Source organism: Brachycentrus maculatus, unplaced genomic scaffold (genome assembly GCF_059751285.1).
Source record: "Brachycentrus maculatus isolate JH-2025_06_01 unplaced genomic scaffold, ASM5975128v1 h1tg000772l, whole genome shotgun sequence".
Lineage (NCBI taxonomy): Eukaryota > Metazoa > Arthropoda > Insecta > Trichoptera > Brachycentridae > Brachycentrus > Brachycentrus maculatus.
The window spans coordinates 16,669-39,657 of record NW_028281501.1 but is presented as its reverse complement, the minus strand read 5'-3'; the positions used below and the strand labels follow the sequence as shown (position 1 = coordinate 39,657).

At 28.7% G+C, this 22,989-nt stretch overlaps 1 protein-coding gene across 1 annotated transcript in view; it reads left to right on the top strand.

Moving 5' to 3' along the window:
* Window positions 1-22,989, top strand: part of LOC148300249 (uncharacterized) — a 50,523-nt gene that overhangs the window by 15,565 nt on the left and 11,969 nt on the right. The window contains exons 3-9 of the mRNA XM_088275053.1: window positions 5,896-5,998; window positions 6,603-6,759; window positions 12,730-12,861; window positions 15,072-15,194; window positions 16,635-16,781; window positions 18,829-18,969; window positions 21,945-22,132. Of these exons, the coding sequence (XP_088131179.1) occupies window positions 5,896-5,998; window positions 6,603-6,759; window positions 12,730-12,861; window positions 15,072-15,194; window positions 16,635-16,781; window positions 18,829-18,969; window positions 21,945-22,132 (991 nt within the window). The remainder of the gene's footprint in view (window positions 1-5,895; window positions 5,999-6,602; window positions 6,760-12,729; window positions 12,862-15,071; window positions 15,195-16,634; window positions 16,782-18,828; window positions 18,970-21,944; window positions 22,133-22,989) is intronic.

The window sequence follows — 22,989 nt, the reverse complement described above, 5'->3', positions numbered from 1 at the left end:
TTTAAGAACCGTTCTGCGTTTTACGTTTATGAACACATTACCAGGCGCCATCCGAACAGACTTTATTCAACACTAAAGTGTGTATAAAATTGTAGTTCTCGCGTTATCCCCGTGACGCCATTGTATTGCGGACAGGAACAACCAAAGTGCGGTTTTATACAAAGGGGAAAATATAAATTCCGAAAAATCCCAAAATAACGAAAACTCCCAACATTTTTAAACTCTCAGGTTTTTACGACAGTTCAACTATATTTCATTTGGGAAGGTTTAAGAGATAAAATACATGAAATGTTTCTTTTATGCTTGTCCCGAAAGCCTCCAAAGTTCTTTAGATTACAATTTTTTGTCTCAAAAATTCTTTTTTATAACAAAAAACGCGTGAGCTTTTTGTTATTTTTTTATGATTTTATTAGGAGATTTTTTCAGAGACTATTACGTAATCTTTGTGCTAAAACATTGACAAATAAGATTTTTTTGACGGGTGATAATCTTGAAAAGAAAAATTAAATATTACTTGTTTACTCGTAGAAATAACAAAAACAAAACAATTTGATAAGAGAAAGAGTTAGCTAGATTTATAAAGAGGCTTGTTTTAACCGTGCAATTACTTAATATATTACATTATTCTACATATTTTTTATTGTGCATTAATAAAATAACATGTTTGATTGATTTAATCTTCTAATGCAAAAAAAAAATATCCGAATCTAAATGAGTATTTTGAGAAAATTATGATTTCCCCCCGAGTTCCGGAACATTCACTGTATTATGTAAATTGCAAGACATTTTATTTTGTTTTTCTTTCCATCACTTGCGAAGTTCCCTTAAGTTGTAAGAAGCTTCCCACTTGTAGGGAGAAGAAAGATGGCGTACTTTATGTTCGCGGAGCATTTACTGCCATCATAAAGTCTGCGCACTTTTCTGCGAAGGGATGTTTTTTCAACCCGTTCGGTGTCAACTCCGTTTAAATCAAATGCAAAAGTATTAATACATATTTTATCAGGGCATTTATTGAGGTGATAAATTTTTTTACTATCAACCTTTTGAAGTATCGTAAATTGAATCTATGAAAAATTTACGCAAAAATTTGAAATATGGATTTTATATGACGATGTAAGAAAACACTTTTAAAGATTATAAATGTTGTCATTAAAATTTCCACACTTGGTTACATTTCTCTTATTTTTTTCAAAGATTAATCACTTCAAAACTTACTACCTCACAATATTTTAATTAAGTTTACATTTTTCCTTTACATTGTTACTTTTAATATTTGTAGTTACTTCATGAAGCTTATGCAACAAAATAACAGATTTAAATAACTAAATAAGAATGTATATTTTTAAATACATATGTAATAACTCCGTTAAATATTGATATTTGATTAAAAATTTACCGTGTTTACACGCCTCCGTGCTTTAATGGTTAGCGTGTTGCTGGAGGTCCCGGGTTTAATTCCCAGGGGGTGGATTGAACATAAATATTGGTGATTTTTTACTCAAATATTTATTTGATATTAATCCGGACTAGTCCCTGAAGCGCAGGAGTGATCACCTCGCTTTCACATAAGTAAAGATCAAGATAACACTGTGTCAATACAATGCAGTGCCCTATGCATCATTGAGTGTGGATAAGGGAAAATATCATTTTTTTTAAATATTACGTTAAAAATCTAGTTTGTAAAAGTGTATAAATACATTTTTTTAGATTTCTTGTATCATTTTAATTTATTTCAATAATTAGAAAAAATAATTAGTATGGAATGGGAACTCCAATTATCAGAATTTAATGTCACCCGAATAATCATTTATAATGAACATGGGCTTATCGTATTCACTATTCAGGTCGTGTTGCGAATATATTCCATATTACCAACTTATCGGCGTTTACCAATTCACTAGTTTTGAGTTGAAACTGGTATCCGTGAGACAAATTAATCCGGTATCATTGTCAAAAGTGACAACATATTTCTACGCTTGTTAAAATATTTGATCCCTTTTTATGGCCCTTTTTATAAAATCACAATATTTAAAAGGTAAGGGGGTAGTGGTAAATTGGGGCTATAAATACATCGTAGCGGTAACATTGCCAATCAAATTATAAGGCAGTAGAACGTAATGAATAAATTCATGTTTATTCAGTGACATTATTTTACCGGCACGTTATTTTATAAATATGTTAATATTATAATGGCAATACGAGTCCATAGAAACGTGAAATTTTTCAAAATGATCATAAATTATCGTAATTTCCTACGCCCTATAAATATTTTGGTCGTTATAGTTCATTCAGATTTAAAATATTCCATAATATTTTATTTTTATGTTAAACTAGCTAACTTATGTGGAAAATGAAATATTAACCATTATTCACACATATATGATATTTTACAAACTGTAATACTTTATAGATACGTAGATTCATATTTTGTTTTAAAATTTTTTTTATGGGGTAAATTCTCAGGTATTCAGTATATTCCTCCGCTCATACTTTCAGTTTCTTCTATGCAGGGTGAGTCATAGTTAAGTGAACGACAAAAAGGTACCGCCATTTTCGTATTTCATTTCATTTCTCAGTCCGGATTGGTTTTTCAAAACACAATTTTTTTCATTTACTCATATTTTTAAATACACTAATAAATTGTTTAATTGACACCTCCCATCTTTTAATGAAACTATCTGAAAAGTAAAGAGTACATCTATTATGTTTTACAATCTGAAAGCCAACATTCCAATAATTTGACTGGAATACTAAACCTCATCATTCAAAGTGCCAAAAAAACAAGCTGAAGCTTACATTAATGCTAGAAATAGTTATGGGGATGTATTTATTATATCTATCTAAAATTAATGATAACGATGTCAATAAAGATACCAATTATATTTATGATTAATGTACTATTCATTGGTGCAACTAAATAAGTTTTATTTTTAAATGTAAAAAAACTGTGACCATAAAAATAATAGATTAAGATTGGTTAAACTTTGAATTTGACAACATTCGTAGCTGGCTTAATATTCTCTTCTTGTAATAAGCCTGAAATGTAATATCCGAGCTAGACTCAGAATAATCAAGTTAAACCGTCTATTTAAAAACTTTTGTAATAATTTGAAACCATCAAGTAGCAAAACTTAATAGAAAAACCAGAGAACAATCTACGAATCAGTAAAACAGAATAATTTTGAAATAAATGTTAATCGAAAAATCAGAATTTAACCAATACAATGGGATCTCCTGGTTATGGAAGTTCTGTTACTTATTTCACTAGACCAAAATTAATACGTAGAACGGTTTGGAAATTGAAATTCCAAGGGACTATTTCTCACCTATGTAACATATTATATACTCATAGTGTGATCATTTAGATTTTAATATTTTTGTAAATTCACAATCTCATTGATTATACTAGAAGCGTACAATATGTTTTATAGGTTACAAATAATATAATATTTAGAATGGTTTGTAAATTGAAGTTACAAATTCATATGTAACGTGTTATGTACCTACTCCTGGTATGATTATTGAGATTTTAATATTTGTGTAAAACACAATCTCAATCTTTATCGTACCAGGAGCACAAAACATGTTTCATACGTTAGAAACAATATAATATAGTATTAAAATTGTGTTGTATAGTGAAATTACAAATGATTATTCCTAACCTTTGTAACATATGTATTACGTACTCCTAGTATGATCATTCAGATTTTAATGTTTCTGGGAATTAACAATCTTATTGATCATACCAAGAGTGCATAATATGTTACAGAAGTCAGCAACAATCTTATATTTATAATAGTATATTAAGACAAATTACAAATGATATTTACTACCCTATGTATTGTATACTCCTTAAGATTATAATTTTTTTCTAGAATGCAATTGATCGTTACAGAGGCAATTAAATTAATAATGAGATTTTTAATTTCTTATTCACAAAAAATGTGAATTCTGAATGAATTTCTTTGCTCATACGTGGTTTAATATGCAAGTCGGCTGCCAAATTGCGTTTTGTCGTGATTTAGTATTCAAAAAGTAAATTATTATGACGGTATTGTTATATAAAAGGATAAAACACAAACTCCAATCGTGATTTATTTATCTAAAATTGCGAATATGTTTAATGTGATTTTATTCAACATTTTACGAATTAATATAAATAAAATAAAATAAAATAAACTGTATAAATCAAAATATTACATGAAAGGTTCTAAAATATTGAAGCATCCAATTCAAGTTCCAAAATCATGCCTTTTTTAAACGAACAACGATGAAAACGTATTAACAATATTTTATTGACGTAAACAAAACATTAAGCACTCGAGATTAATTTGACAAATGGTGCTTTGAATCGATCTGGTATAAAGTGCTTCAAGTAGCGCATAAGAAGTCCATTTGACATTTCATACTTTAATTTGGCACTATTCCAAATTTTGTGACCAACATTAACTCCATGAATAAAATTAAATAATAAACTTTTACGATTCAAAGTGCTCGAAAACCAAATTATTACACATGAAAATATTTAATTATTTCCTATGAAAGGCCATAATTATTTCTAAATGACATTTCAGCGAAATAATATAATGTCTGGTTTTTACGATAAAACAATAAATGAATGGCATATTTTCGAGTTAGTAAAATTAAATATTTGCTCGTAGATAAGGGTTTTAAAAGGAAACCATATGATTCATTTTGGTATCATGTTTTATCGTATATTGTTTGTAATATACTGGGTTTTTTTATAAAAATATATATTTTTTATCCGCACTGATCGGCTTTATATTGGATTCAACCCCTAGCTGACCCCGAATTTATATTGCATTTTACCCCCTACTGTTAAACAACATATATTATGGCGAAGTATGTTTTTGATACAAAGTTTATACGGAGGTCTGGGTATTAATAAGGGTGAAGACCTGTCATTGGCTACCTTAAGTCTTAATTTTATAAACTTGTGTAATGTTCAGCATTCTATAAAAAAAAACATTAAAATTGCTATGATCTTTGATCCCAAAGTCCCAAATCTTGTATATAAAATGGTACGAATATTTTGAATACATGTTCCCAAAAAATAAATTGTTATTCAAAATCAGTAAAAGTCAATTTTAATTTCATCGAGTAAGTGGCCTGTAACAAAGAATTTTTTTTTTCTTAAAGTTCGGATACTAGCTTAAATTTCTGTCAATAATTTAGATTAACAATTTTTTGATCAAAGAGTAATGATTATAATAACAATCAATAGCTTTGATCAGCTACAACAACTACTATAGGCAAAGTGATCTCACCAGCTCGCTACCAGCGCATTAAACTTGACGCGCGTGCCTTTCCTGTTGCCGGACCGATGCGATGGCGTGGGATGCTTTTCCATCAGTATTTAGAAATAGTAAGACTGAGATGATCTTAAGAAATTAAATGAAAATGGAATTAATTTTCTAAATCATATCCACTATCTTCTTTTCCCCAATTCAATCACAGTGAAGTGCCATTGAGGTAGTATTTTACGAAAACGGTGCTATGAAAACTATCCAAATTTATTTTACAATTATTTCCAATGTATTTTTAAATTAATGAAATTGTTGATAAATGATATCTAATTTTGATTACAAAAAGGAGTTTTGTGTGACTTGTTCGAAAGTTTACAAAAATGAAACTTTAATTTGCATATGGTACGATTTAATACGATATACCCTAATGTGCATATAAGTATTTATAATGTAAAATGAAACGTGAATAAAACGTATATAAATGTTACATGTTCATTTAATGCATTACTTGGGAACTTTCAAAATCGGCGAACTTTGAATGTTCCCCTTACGGCCGAAATAACGACGTGTTTTAATTAAGGTAACTGTAATACCCAGTGCACTTAAGTGTCTCTTTTCTTTGTTCCAGTTGATATTTGACGCCTTCAATGTGGGGAGATACGAGCCTTCTGCTTTGGACGGTTGCCCGGACGGGTATATGCAATTATCAGAGCTCGGAAGGCCATTCACAGGTAACGATACTCATTTTCAAAGACTAAATACTAAAAGCGGTGAATACTTGGAAAATCAAAATGTCACATTCGAGGATATTTGTGGAGGTCCTCACCCAAACGTTGCATTTCCATTATGAATGATTTTAAGTAATCAGGACTTAGTGAATTTTAATAGTTTGTAAAATTGTTACGTTTCGGTGCGATTTAATGATTCATTTATTTATTTATTTATTAAAAACCTGTAACGTACATAAGTCATATACATATATAATATTGCCGATGAGTAATTTCCATTTCTCATTTTGGGACATGGGATTATGGTTAACAAGACTAGAACACAAATAATAAAGTTTCAAAAAAGATTTTTCAAAAATAACCAACACTAATACATGTCAAAATATAAAAACAATAGACAGGTTTAATAAATATGCATAAGAAGCATATTTAAAAGAAATAAATGAGAAAAGCATAAGGTTAGAAGCATATTTAAAATAAACAGTAAAAATATTGCGAATTATACGAATGCCGACAATTTTTTCAATCTGCTATTAACAATACGTTATTTTTAGGTACATTTTCTTGGTTTCGTGTATTTAATAACAGTTTATTGTGTATTATGTAGGTGGCTCGTGGTGTGGGTCTTCATCAGGGTATGCAGTATACTATAGCGAGACTTCCACAATAACGGTTTCTGTGAAGTTGTTCCATGCCCGCATTAACGCTCCGTTCGACTTCAAGCTCCGGTACAAGTTTGTGTCACAAATGGAAGCTATAGTGAGGTTTGTAAATTGTAATTTTATAATTGTTTTCGTATCAGAATTATGTGGTTATTCTTTTAACACTGCGTTGATATTTAAAATATGGAAATTACGAAATTATAATTATGTATGTATTACACTTGATATCAAATAAATATTAGTGATTTTGCTGTAAAATATTTGTACCCAAACATGACCCAAACATTGGTCTCTGAAGCGCAGGAGTGATTTTACGCTTGTAACACTTTTTTTTCATAATTATTATATTTTGAAAGATATTTTCGATTGATCTCATTTTCATATGAATTCATGAAAGATTTATTTTCAATTGATATGGGTGTTTGTGATGTATTTTTCACATTTACCTTTCTTATCCTTTCTATCTTACCTGCAGACAAGCATCTAAAATAGACGCTTTGCGGTTTATTCCCTTTAAAAAAAATTACGACAAAAAGTTACAAATATTCCAGATATTATATATTTTCAAATATGGTTTGTATATTTACTATTCGAATTTAAATAAATTTTTTATAAATTGTTTGAGGAAAAAAGTCTTGTTTGTATATTTGTGTGTACCTACCTTTAACTATACTATCGACTTTATATTTTCCTTGAAGTTAAATAAAATTATTATTTTTTGTAGATAAAACATAAAATTGCTGTTTTTTTCTAATATTTAAGGCATTTGTATTGTCATTGAAACTTTGAAGTGTATTATTAAACATTTATTTGTGAAAACGGTTTCTTGAGGTGAATGGATTGACAATCAAGTAAAAAATACAAGTGATAAAAATTTGAGGTTTGATTGTTCAATGGGGAAGTACGAATTTTTCAAATATCAAAATGGCATTTAACTTAATAATTTATGTCTTAGTGAAAATAAAAAATATCTCATTTTCTCAAGTAGATGTAAATGTCTTCAGGTGTAAATATCTTTCAAAGGAGGAAATAATCATTATATAAGTCGCATTCTTTACTTTCGTTTGATCAGAAAGCTTTTTTGCATTACTTTATCGGGTTTAACCGTTCCAAATCCTGATGAAAGTGCTAAAACGCTCTCCATATCTATGAGGGTTTCGTTGCTTATAGCAGATAGCACTCGTAAAGTTCCCAAAATTCGAATCAGAGGAGAGGAAATAAGAAGAAATGTGTCCAAATTGATTTTCCGAAATTTAATACGCCTTGCCCTTCCATGTGGGCATCATTTGGGGTGACAAAGGAATGAAAAAGGACCTAATTGTATAAAGCAAGTGCGGGTTTATATCCTATATCCAAATATAACAATTTGATTCTTTTTATAAAAAAATATTTAAAAAAATTATTATGAAATCATTATTTGAATATTTTTCGCAGATACTTTGTGGCACACTTTATAAACTTTATAAAATAAAACAAATTTATTTTTAACCATTTTTTACATTTTTCTCATAGGAGAAAAAATGTACGAAAAAATTGGTTAAAAATAAAGTTGTTTTATAACATAAAATTATAAATTATGATATCAATTATTTGGGGTTTCATAGGGTAGATTAATGGTAAGAGATATCAATGTTCAAATTAAGATTTTAATTTTAAGTAACAAAAATTTGTAATAAATCCATGACGATGAGTTCCTTGTTAGATATCAAACTTTCAATTTTTCCACTGCAATTCAGGATGTCTTGGATTCGATTCATAGGGTTCAAAATAGAAAAAAATGTTTTTTTTTACCCTAATACACTTATTTCATATTACCTTGGACTTATTTCATATCATCTTATCTCTATATAATTAACGATCAAATTAACATTGCATTAATTTTATAAAGTGCCCTATACACCATTGAAGGCAAATAAGGGTAAAAAGGAAGGAAATAAAAATTTCACAGAAAAAAAACGTTTAAAATAAAATTCTGAATTTGATCATTTTTAAAACCACAATTAATTTTTAAATAAACTGTAATATACATATTTTTGAAATGTAATTTTAATACATATTTGGATAAATTCGAACATTCATTCAGAGTGCAGAGCCCCTACGATATTTTTATTAGAGCTTGCTTTACACTGTTATAATATGAAATCAAATACAAAAAACTCGCATTTGTGATAAATAACTTTTTTTGGCAAATGGCAGATGAAATTCTTAGAGATAATATATTATTTATTAACTTGATGGACCTTTTAACCTACATAACGTTATGCGTGTTATTTAATATAACAGTCTACTGAATACTTCAAAGAGGCATTTTTGTGAGATATGATATCGTGAAATCTTTTCCGCTCATGTACATGAAAATTGAGTCAGATATAGTAAATTGTGATGAAGATATCAATTTTCTGTCAATGCTTATTTCTCGTTTACTGAAGATATATTTATATACCTAGGTAAATATAGCGGTCGGAAAAAGGTTTCCGAGCTAACAGAATTCTACCATCCGAGGGTAGATGGCATGAACAGAATTAGCTGACTAAGAAATGTCTGGAATTGTTTGTAAAATCCTAGGCGTAAAATAGTAGAACCATTCCAACCCCTCGCAATTTGTTTTATTTTTTGCCTTTCACTTTCAAAGCAATCATGTAATTTTATGTTTTCACTTTGGTATTCAATTAAGTAGCCAGCATTTGATACTGTGAGAAGGGAATTGTTGATTTCTTTGAAATATTCCTTATCCTGAGATATTTGAAGTTTCAAGAATGTTCCGTTACGGTATTTGCAGCTCAAACATTTATTCAAATATGTTTAAGTGAAACTGAAGTATTTTAATAATTATTATTTTAAAAGATAGAAACTTAATTTATTTCCCAGTAATATTTAACAAAATTTATCACTTTAGATTGTTAAATATAAAAAAGCATCCATTTGAAAACTGAAATAAAATATTCATTTGTACATATTTAAATTTGAATACGTACAAATGTCAAAACATAGACAGTAGACTGAACGCAGTCAAAGTGCAATCTCTCAGATGAACGAATATGCAACAAAATGATGTATACTAGATGTTTGAATAGTGAAATAGGGAAACAATGCAAGGCTGAGATATTTATTATCGATAAACTTAAGAAAGGTGTGTTGAGATGGTTTTACCATGTGAAACAGATGAGTGAGGAAAAAAACTGTAAAATAAATTTATAAGGTAGATGTAGCTGGAAACAGGAGCAGAGAAAGACTAAGGAAAACTTGACTTGATCTAAAATTTTAAGTATTTGAAGTTAGTCAGGCTAGGAATCAGAATAATCGGTGATAAGCAAATACACAAACATCCAGGATTGTAGAGTAAAATTTGGTCTGACTCAATGAACTTAAATAAGGTTAGATAATTTGCAACGTATTTAGTAATATTATACAGTATTATTGGTAACTAAGACTTTTTCTCATATATTACAAAAAATAATTAATGATATTAGCTGTATTATAATTATCATTGAATATATCAGACACTGAATTATTCATCTTACGGATGAGATGTCAATTAATAGGGGTCTCAAATTAGTATGAAAAAATTGAAATATTATTTCAAGCTCTGTTTCATAAAAATTAAATATCTGAACTAATTCGGAATAAATCTCACGTACGTTTAAACGGAGTTTGCTATACTTACAAACGTATCGAAAATCGTACCCACAAGTGGAAGGTTCCAAGACCATTTTATATATTTATAAATATATATATATGTATATATATATATATATATATATATATATATATATATATATATATATATATATATATATATATTTATATATATATATACATATATATATATATATATAAATATATATATATATATATATATATATTTGTATATATATATATATATATATATATATATATATATATATATATATATATATATACATATATATATATATATACATATATATATATATATATATATATGTATATATATATATATATATATATATATATATATATATATATATATATATATATATATATATATATATATATATATATATATATTTATATACATACATATATATATATATATATATATATATATATATATATATATATATATATATATATATATATATATATATATATATATATATATATATATATATATATATATATATATACTTAGTAGAATATTTTAGTATAAAATTGAACTTTGTACGAGTATATTATCAGAGTAAGTAATTTGATATGGTACTACGTTTTTTGTTTAGAATAATATAACGTGAATGTGAGTAGTGAGAATATATTAAAATTTTATTCCCACTTATGTGTGAGAGTGCTATAACTTACGAACGAGCCCAAAACAATTAATCAAATCATTCCAAGGGTTGTTAAAAATAGGCTAGAATAAAGTTTAATTAAATTCTAAGAGGGATGATATACTTAGCAAAAAGATTTAAAGGTCGGTTTAGTGAATACATCAAATTATGATATTAATATAAAGGATAAAGTTAACAGCACTATTGTATCCATTAAAATTCAAGGCTGAAAATGAAAGAACAAAACGGGATTACCATTTTTGTATGATTTACTTGATAGTGAATTTATCAAAAATGCAATACTAAAAATGAAAAAGGATAAAAGACAGATTTTTTAAACTCATAATGTATACAGATAGATATCTCAAGATATTCAATTTTAAAGGTCATTTAAGGATCAAATTTATAATAATGTGTCCTTTTTGAATTTCTTCAGCCGAGAATATATTAAACAATACATATTCAATCAAGTATCAGAATGTTAGAATCAAGTATCAGGTTATGTGGCAGAATGACACAATGTATTTTTTTATTAATATTATCATATTTTCGTACTAAACAGTTTTTAAATTTTCTTTCGGTGGTCATCTGCATTCATGAGAAGAATAAAGAGGCCATTTTTTCTTTCGCACATACGTATATCACAAATTAGTGGCGAATCTGTATTTTGCAGTTTTTATAAGCATTGTGATAAATAACTCTAATATAAAATAGTTTTAACATTATATTTGAATTAATCATCCTAAATTATACATTTTATTGATATTTAATTTCGATTTAAAGCTGATGTTATTATAATTAAAACAGATTTAACAAAGATATCATTTCTTAAATCAAGCTTTGACATGTAAAATTGATATTGTTACACATTCTTGACTTTCCAATAATACCAGTAACATAGAAACATATATTTCTATGAATATGGGCATCTTCAAATAGGCCTTAGCTCTCAAATGCGGTGTGTGGTGTTCGGAGGACAAAGCTGAAATGTATGAGCACATTGAACGTCATAAATAAAAAATCGAGAATTTTCAGTTGTGCATTTCGTTATTTTTTGGGCATTCCGAAAGCATTATCTATAATGTACTATATCCCAGCAAAAGAGGCATATTTTTTACTTAATATTCACCCGCTACAAGGAAGAAAATGTTGTTTTTGCATTTTGAAGAAAAGGTATTGTTTAATTATTTTTTTAAACATACTAAATATTTTTCAAATGGAAAGAAAACATTCAGGTTTTACCTAAAAAGAACTGTTGCATAGTAAAAAGGTCAATAAGTGGCTTGATATTAATTTTTAATACATTGTGTTATATTATTAAAAAGTTCTCCTGAAAAATCTTTTTTATTTTATTTATGACGTTCTTGAAAGGAGTGAGCGATATATTACATTCGCCACCTTTTTGCTAATGAGATTTTTTTCAAGGATTTATCTATTTATTTTAAAAGCACTATTAACCTTTTGATATGGTAAACACTCTCCTTATCATTCATCGTTCACTTTGTGTAATACCATTTTAATAAATAATTAAATAATTAATGTAGAATGACACAAAGTGAACGATGAATGATAAGGAGATTAGAGATTGTATTTTTTTATTGATAAATATTTTTTTCTTCTTAGATTTGGAGCTCCTTCATCACTTTGTGTAATACCACTTTAATTAATAATTCAATAACAAATGTGGAATTACACAAAGTGAACGATAAATGATAAGGAGATTGGAGATTGTATTTTTTTATTGATAAATATTTTTTCTTCTTCTTAGATTTGGAGCTCCTTCAGCGCCCTTGGAAAGGGGTCAAGTTTCCCCCGGGACCTACTGTACGAGAAACTACGAAGAATGTTACAGAAAACCCTGTCGCTTGCAGAGCCCTAACTACCCTGGAATGTATCCAAGGTAAAACCACACCATGATTGACAATTGCACTACTCAAAAATTTCAACTCCTAGATATATTTATCAAACTCGTACGTGCGAGTTCATATTAGCCATCTTTGTTGGGATGAAGAAAATTTTTATCAAGCAGAGACTCTTTCCATATGTATGTGTGGTCTGAATCCTGGATTATATCACACACTTGAGAAACGCTTAAAAAAATAATTTTTCATTTTATTTAGCTTATAATTTGACCTGTTAATTTATTTACAACGTTTTGACTTCATCTATGTTAAGATAACAAAAAATTATGTAAAAAATAACGTCTAATTGGAGATAATCCAGATTTGTGAACAAGTATTTGGACACACAAAACGTTGTAGAATATATAATATATTGGAATTTTACATTTTATTTTTTTCCGCCATACAATGATGAATTATACACGCTCGTGAATAAGGATACAGCTTTGTATTATGTATCTTTAATGAACCCATAAGTCTATACTCACAGGACTTCATTAAACCTGTGACAAACCTCTATATTCAGCGTACGTGTACCTACTTTCTAACGAAGCAGACTCCGGAACAATGTTTGCTTTGATAAGTTTTGACGTGCGCATAATTAACCCAGGTTCTGGAAGTATGCATGTATCATACGTTCATTGTTTAGTGACTATAGTACCTGTTGTTCCTGTAACTATTGGATTCGTATATCACTTTATTATTCCTAATAGATTTACATTAGAGTGGATCGGACTGATGTGAAATGAAAAACATTTGAGAAATCTGTAAATGGTGGCAAAATTAAATATTGTATACAATTCATTTTAAACTTAATTAACTAAAAAATAACTCTGTGCTTTTTAAATATTGACTATCTCGATAAATAAATAATAATGGGACCAGAAACGTAAAACATTAAAAAATTAACACAGATTTTAAGTCACTACTGACACAAGAATTCAAAACAAATATCTACGACGTATTAATTTTTATTCTGGTACCACAGAATTAAAGAAGATTTTTATGTGCCAAATAAGTAATTATTTTTACGACTTTGCCACGAAAATTGGATAAATAATCAAATTTATAAAACAATAGAAAAATCATTATAATGGTAGTTTTTTGCAACAAATTCTCCCCTGCATGGCACCTGTTTATTGCAATATTTATGTCCGTCAGGACTTGAAAACGTGACTTCACGCATGTAATCCGCGCTAGGAAATAAAGCCATGTCATTTGCTACTGCTTTATTATTTTGGAATCAAAATGATAATTTAATAAAATCATCGTGATCGTATAATATTTTCCCCACCCTAATAATATTTAGATGTCCAAATATTCAAAATATCATTACAATACTTTGCTTATTTTAAAATCAATACTCTTAAATAAATAACCATATTAGAAAAAAAACTCAAGGACGATGGCAACAATTTAGGAGAATTTGAAAATGATAGACGTTTTTTTTGTATTCTGATTACACATAAATGTACTAACATAAGATAATGATCCAACTTAATGTTTATACAGTAAAATTTCGATGTAACGGACTAATGGGAGGAAGAGGTGTCCGTTAAACCCGAAAATCCGTTATAAACAAAAAAAGTTTAAATTTAATGAAAAAACTTATTTTTTAAATATTAATATTGTATGGATAACAGATATAAATAAACAATACAAAATAAAAACAAAACTATGTTTGGGATTATTATGGCCACTAAAAATTATTTACATGGGTCGACACTTAAATTTAAGCATTTATTATATGAACACGAGGTTTTTAATTTTTATTTACATTTGACCGGACGTTTTGTCCGTTATATCCGAAGTACGTTAAATAGATGTTCGTTATATCGAAATTTTATTGTACTGGTATATTACGTGCGGATATGCTTTGTGATTCGATGTTCAATTGACGTGTTCATTAATGATTGTAACTATTAATAACAAGCATTTTGTGTTCCATATACTAAAGTTTAAAGTAAACTCATTCACTGAAATGAGTTGCAAACACGTGAATCATTAATGACACTCTATGGGTGTTTTGTTTATAGAGCATACCATAGTGTAATTTCACGTTATTACAAAGCTTTAATCCACATATTTTCGTTGCCTAAGTACGCGACTAAACCTTATTATGTTAACAGTTTACTTTCGTATGATTACAGTGTAACGTATTCGCTGTGGTTTATTTATGGTAATATTCCCCAATTTCTCTTTTGTGTAGGAATGTGACATGCTACTGGAGTTTAAGACAGAAGACGGTACCGACATGTAAGCATGCTATGATTGCGGTTAGACAAGAGGCAGAACACAAGATGCAGATGAAGAGATCAATCTCTGTGGCAAGGTAGGTTAGATGGATTATGTAATATGTGTAAGATTTATATTAGAAAATCTTTATTATACTACAATACTTTTGATTAGTACTCCGTAACCGGTTAACTGTGAGCCGGATACGAGTCGACGCGGTCAAATTCAATATGTTTGATATTTTACACCTTTTCATTATGTATGGAATAATTATTGTATATAAATAATTTTTTTAAGGTCTTTATATATTTCACCCATATGTTTTGGCTTTTGTAAATATACTTGCATAATTAAAAACTGAGTTTATTTTACTTGCATATATTATACAGTTGCTATGAATATACCTTTAAGGCCAGAATTTTCAGAAATTTTATTTTACTTGCATATGTTATACAGTTGCTATAAATATACATTTAAAGCCAGAATAACAGAGAACAGCTAGTGTTTTTGCCTAAAATTTTCACTCAAGAATTACATGAAACTATAGTAACTTTAAACATAAAGAGTAAATCCACTCACGAGTAGGCATAGGCTATGAAACTTAAAAAGTTGAAGCCTGAGTAGGGTCAAGATAAGCGGTAATGCATAAGCCGTAGTAATTAAAATAATAATAATAATAAAAGAATACCCGAGATGGCTAGGGAACTCGCAATTCCATATATATATACTCATGCTTGTGTAACTCGGAAATCACTAATTTGTACGAGTCTTTTGATAAACCCTACCTATATATGATGTCGAATAAGCTTCAAGCTATAAGAAAATTAAATTAGCTTATTCAGAAAATGTGATGTTTTGAAATCTCTGTATTTTAAAAATTATATTGAGATGGAAATCACAAGCGTAATATTATCCCTCTTTTGATTAACCTTCGTATCCGCATTTGGCCAAATTTGAAAAGAGAATATTTTTGTATGATTAAACAACATCATTAGACAGGTAATATTGGTAAAGATAAAACCCGGTCATAGTTTAAATAAAATACGATAGAAAATAGCTACATATTTATTTTATTATTAGTAAAATGGAGCAAAACATGGCGCATTTTTTCTGTTTGGCGTTAGCACAACTAATTAAATATGAAATTTAGCACATTTTTTTAATTATGCCAAGAATAATTTTTGTCTTTATCAATTGATAAATAATAAAACAATGTGAAGGTTTGATTTTAAATCAATTTAATTTTAATTTTTGAAAATTATACGCCTTATAATTAAAAAAAGCTCGATACCCATAAAACGGTAAGAATTACAAGCACAATAAGTGAGTACTTTCGTGCTTGTGACATCTAAATAACAATATATTTTTGTGATTCTGTAAAAATGCCAGTTACTACAGTCAGTCAGCAGAGCGACAATATTTGTACATTTTATATTTCTAGGTAAATAAACATGATATATCTGAAATGCGTATCTTTGTACGTTGCTTAATATACATCAAACAGTATATTACGATTAAATCCATTATTATTTCGCAGTATAAACAAGACAGGACGAGCCCTCAAGGCTTGGAAGGAGTGTACAGGGGAGAGGGACCATCTCATTTTCTATGATGGAGGATCCACGAACGACCCTGTTTTGGTTAAATATTGCGGGGGCGACTGGTTACCCAGGGTTGTATCAAGGTTAGTATAAGTTTAATAATTTAATCAATTAACATTTATTATTACCCAAATCATAAAGATATTCCTCACTCCTTTCAACAACGTCATATTTAATATAAAAAATCGTAAATTTTCAGTTGTGCTTTTTTTCAGAATGCCCAGTACTCATGTACTATACCCCAGCAAAAGCGGCATATTTTTAACTTAATATTTACCCGCTACAGGGCAGAAAGTGTTGTTTTTGCATTTTGAAGAAATGGTTTTGTTTATTTTTTTAATATACTAAATACTTTTTTAATGGAGAAAAAACATTCAGGTTTTACCTAAAAAGATCTGTTGCACAGTAAAAAGTTCTACAAGTAGCATGATATTTATTTTCAATACATTTCATTATATTTTTAAACTTTAAAATTTCTTCCTAAAAAATCAAGTTTTTTGATTTATGACGTTCTTGAAAAGAGTGAGCGATATATAAAGTTAAATAAAATAAATTAATTTAAAACAAAACTAGAACTTATAAAATAAACATAAACTTATCTGTGATGATGACCAGGTTCTAATTTTATTTTATTAAGTTTATTAAATGTGCCAGAAAGTGTCAACGAAAAACATTAAAGAAAATAATTTCAAATTACTGAAAATTTTCAAAGTCAGGTTATTTAAATAATATAAAAAAACAAAACCCTTGTTATCTAATTATTAATAAGAGTTTTAAACGACACTTTGTTTTTAAAACTTTAAAAAATACGATAATGGAGGGGAATAGATTTTAAATAATAATAATAATAATAAATTTGGATAACTTATATAGCGCCATTTTCGTAAAAAAAATACCTCAAGGGCGCTTCACTGTGAATGAATTGGGGAAAATATTATGGTGGAAATGATTTAGCAAACAAATGTGTTTTTAGTCTTTTTCTAAAGATCATCTCACTCTCACTATTTCTAACCATTGGTGGAAGAGCATTCCACGCCGTCGGTCCTGCAACAGCAAAGGCACGCTCGCCAAATTTAGTGCGTTGGTTGCGAGCTGGTAAGATCACTTTGCCCATTGCAGATGTTGTAGCCGATCGAAGCGTGAGACGTCTATCAACCAATTCATCTGGAATACACAGCTCCTTAAGATACTCTGGAGCCATATTGTGTACTGATTTATACATGAGTAGGCAGAGTTTATACTCAACCCTTTCGGGAAAGCGTAACCAGTGGAGTTTGTGAAGTAGTGGGGTGATGTGACTGAATTTAGAAATTCTAAAAATTAGTCTCGCTGCTGCGTTTAACACTGATTGCAGTCGAGTCATTTTATTGTTTGGTAGACCCGTGTATATACCGTTACAATAATCTACTCTCGATATTACAAACGCATTTATTAATTGACGGGCAGCATCAACTGGCAGATTCTTGCGAATGCTTTTAATTGCCTTAGCTGATAAAAACATGTACTAGTTGTTTTGCTAGTTTGAGTCTCAAGGGAGAGATCAGAGTCTAAGAACACGCCTAGCAGTTTGACGGCCGGTGTAGTGGTACTCGTACAAATAGATCGTGTCATTCGGTCAAGTCATCCAAGATGGACAAATTCTTAATCAAAAATATTGTAAAATATGCCCTTGATGCAGCCAAACCCAGTAAGGATATATTATTTTTAATTTGTGACTAGCTTCGTACATATGATATAAAAATAAATTATGGTTAATTTATGTATTCATTTCTAAATCAAACACAGATTTTTTGAGATTACCGAGTTGTATTTTATCAACAAAAACACATAAAAAATTCATATTGTTACAATTGTTTCTCTTAGGCATGGCATTTTCAAACGAGAAATTCGTTTGAATTCGTAGACTCAAAAAATCTGTTATTGATTTAAAAATTAATACAATAATTGAAATGGAGTTCTACAAATTAAACGCCAAATCAATAAATAAATTATGTTGAACCTGAAAATTAACACCTCATGTTAAAAATTATGATCAGTTAACTGTAATTTTTTTCCTTGAGGACTGAATTTCAAATATGATTTAGTATGTAAGTGATCCTTATTTCACCATTTATTTTCGTTTGTTAACAGGGGTCCAGAAATGTTGGTTGCTTTTCACTCGTCTCCGTTCAGCATCCCTCTCCACTCCGCCACTGCCACTTCTCCTTTAAGAGGATTTGAGCTTGACGTTGACATCATATTTGCAGACTCGGACAGCCTTGACTATTCGCGGTAAGGATATTCATATTACGATTAACTTTAGCTTTTTAAATAACCAAAATCTCAAAACAACGTGAATTCGTGTCGAAATAATTGTTCGAAATTCGTGATGATAGTGAATTAAAAAATGTATTTAATCAATATTTCCTTTTCTGAAATGTGCCTTGTTACATCAGATATGAAGACAAACCGATAATGTATTCACTTTTAATTATTATTTTTTGATATCTCATCAAAGATGAAGAAAAATATGAAAGTCTGGGCATTTACGGGGCTGACGTCTGTAATAACTCGTGTAATTGGAGATAATCCAGATTTTGTGAACAAGTATTTGGACACACTCAAAATGTTGTAGTACTTTTAATTCATTAAAATTTACATTTATATGTAAAGTACTATGAATATTGTAAAATAGAAAGATGATTTTTTTTCTCTAAACGTTAATGATGAATTATTTCATTAGATTAGTTTTCATATTCAATACATTTTGATTTTTCTCGACATATCTTTGTCATGTTTTTCTATAAAGTGTAATAATGTAAAATTTGTTATGGAACGAAATACGTCAAGAATTGAGCAGAATTAAAAAAATACACGTTTTTTTTGCTGTATATAATTTTACATAACTTATCAAAATGATTAGTTATAATGTTGATGAAATGTTTTCATCACAAAGATTTTTTCATCAAGAAACTGAACTATTTAAATTTAATATTCGTTCACTACTAAAAACATTTAAAAAAATCACAAATATCTAAAACTTAAAAAAGCTTTATACAGTGGTTGATTTGAACTTATTTAAAGAAAAAAAAAACATACAAAGACGTAAGACGTCTTTGTACCTTTGAAAGAGTTGGTTTTCAAAACATATAAAAATTCTTTTCATAAGCGCCTATTTACCTTTATTTTTTGCAGAAATAAATGAAATCAGCCAAAAAACGAAGAAGGGAGAATTTTTCGTTTCCATTTCTGTGACTAGTGAAATATCTTTCCATCAGAAAAGTACGGCTCCATTGAATCGTGTCATTGAAACGGTAGTTTAGAGCTTTAAGGCTTTTGTGCTATCAACGTAAAACCTTATGTAATGGTATAAAGAAATATTTAAATCTTCTATTTACCACTCAAGCATTTTAATGAGAAGCCAATTTTCACTCCTAAGTGTCGATTTCGGGAAATGTTTCATAATCTCCTGTTACGTTAGCTTAATATTTAAATTTCAAATGTTATGCGGACATTTAACGTTGTGACACCATTTTGGGATCCCATTAAAATTAATATTACCCTAATGCTAATAATACTTCCGTGTCGTCGCTTAGGGATATTTAAATTAGGGCTTATAAACGGAACAATTAGTTTTTTAAATTGCAAATAAATCCTAAAGTTTATTAAGGTGAAGCGTAAAATAAAGGAATACCTTATTTCGTATTCAGTGTTGACGAGTTACTTTTATCGTATTTTCTTGAAATTGAGAATATAAAAGAACAATGTTATTCCCTTATACCATGTATACCTAGACTAACGTCACTAAAACTGAAATGTCTTCCAAAATATCCGTTGTTAAACCATTTAATATCTTTTCAAGATATATTCACAAAAAATTACGATGTCTCAAAAGTTTTAAGAACGACCTCAAAATATTATATCTTATTTTTGATGCAATCCTTTCGCCCTAGCCTTTGCTGCTATTGCCGTTTTCCTTTTACTATCTACTATTCCTACTGTTTTTCATTCTCTTTTTCTATTTTTTTCCTATTTAGCAGATTACTGCAAAGTAGAGTATATTATCATTCAACTTTGTGATTCCTCACTTATGTTGTCCGCAACTTATCAAATATATTCCGTTCATACATTCAAAAAATCTCAAACGTAAAATAATACGGTTTTCATTTTCGATAAACCCTTTCAACCTTATAATTTATAGTGTATTAATTTTTTTGTCTATACCTATACTTATATTATTTTTCTTGTCATTTAGAATAATCTCACAAATCACGTTGACTACATTTTTTTTTACTACATTAGTTAGTAATATTTTTTGTCATTGTAATATTTTTTGGATATTTATTGTAGACTGTAAATACCAATACATATTAATAAATCAAATGCTTCACGTTTTTAGAAGTATTCAATAGTATTATTATCATTCATTTCTTAGATTATTAAAACATTTGAGAGTTTGTGTTCTTGTTTTTTTTTTTTAGTATTTTTCAAAAAAATGGGATAAAAAACAAGAATGAAGAACTCAACTCTCGAAGGCAGGTTTTCTCAATTTCACAAATGTCACATTAGATTTATTTATATTAACCGTTTTAGTGCTAAGATTATTTTTTAACAAATAAGTATACTAAAATAGCTGAAGTTTTTTTTTTAAATGGTATATTTCAAATTTAGAGAGCACAATAGGCTTTACAAAAAAATGTTTTCTATTTTCACTAAAAAAGTGTAGTTAATTTCTATTTTTTAATATAATTGACAATTTAGAACTTTAGGAATGTGTCTACCTACGATCCAACTAGATCATCAAAATATACTGGCACAATCGTCGTTATATCGACGGACGCGCTTTTGGAATACTATATTATAATCTATATATCGATTCTCAGCACTCTAATGATTAAATGGTGAAAGCTTAGATTAATGATAATAAGTTAAAATTAATTACCGAATCAACTATTGTAGTAACAGTATTGTAGAGTGATACATTTTTAGATACTTTTTATGATAAAATACTGTAGCCGGTTATTTGCTTGACTGAAACCCCATCTTACGTCTCCTGTACTCCTGTCTTGTATCCATTTGCAAGGTTTTTCATCGTTAAAAATTGCTACCTTCTTCTAGTAAATGCTTAGAAAAAGTTTGAACGTAGTGTTCCTGAAGACCATTAAAGTCATTGACTTGCTCAACGTTAAGATTACACCGCCAATATAATGTATCGTCCTCAAAGGCTTTAGAATCTCTCCAGTTAAGTTTTTTCTTTCTTCCTCCAGGGAAGCAAGGCGTTGCGAGTTCCATGTGCATGCATCTTCAGGGATGTCCACATCTGCCAGTACTGCTCCCGATGGAGCAGTCACAATCTCTGAAGACGTCACCAGGGGCAGAAGAGGCAGGATATTATCTCCGCGTCATACATTACCACCCAACACGACCTGCGAGTGGACATTTCACGGAAGACCTGGTAAGGAAAAATCACTATTTAATATAAAATTAATCACGTATGCTTAAATTATTCATAAATCGCTCACTCCTTTCAAGAACGTAATTAATCAATAATCGTCAATTTTCAGTTGTGCATGTTTACGGAATGCCCAAAAAATGTACTATATTCCAGCAAAAGAGGCATATTTTTAACTTAATATTTACTCGCTACAGAGTAGAAAGTGTTTTTTTTGCATTTTGAAGAAAAGGTATTGCTTATTTTTTTTTAATAGACTAAATATTATTCAAATGAAGAAAAAACCTACAAGTTTTACCTAAAAAGATCTGATGCACAGAAAAAATTTCAATAAGTGGCTTGATGTTTTTTTTTCATACATTGTATTATATTTTTAAACTTTAAAAACGTTCTCCTGAAAAATCAAGTTTTTTTATTTATGACGTACTTAAAAAGAGTGAGCGATGTATATAATTCAGTAATAAAAATTCAAAAAATGTTACAGGCTTTTCAAATCGCTATTAACATAATTTTTAGAGAACTAACTTTGCGGTCAGTCGTTTTTTACAAAATGTAGGTAATTTAGGATACAAGTTTATTATCTATTGATTAGGCAATAACTTGAATTACATATAAAAAAAATATACAACCACTCAATGGAATTTAAGTCTGCCGGTTTCAAGACGTACCCGTCTCTTTTTCAGAACAATCATTAACTTCTTACATTATCAGCATTTTGTCAATGAAAAAAATCGGTCGGAAAAGTAATTAATAAGAGTTTTAAAATTGAAACAAAACATATGTTTAGAATGATAGTCTACCATTTTGCAATCATTGCCTTGCACTATTTCTTGCAAATATTGCGACTTAACTTAAAATAT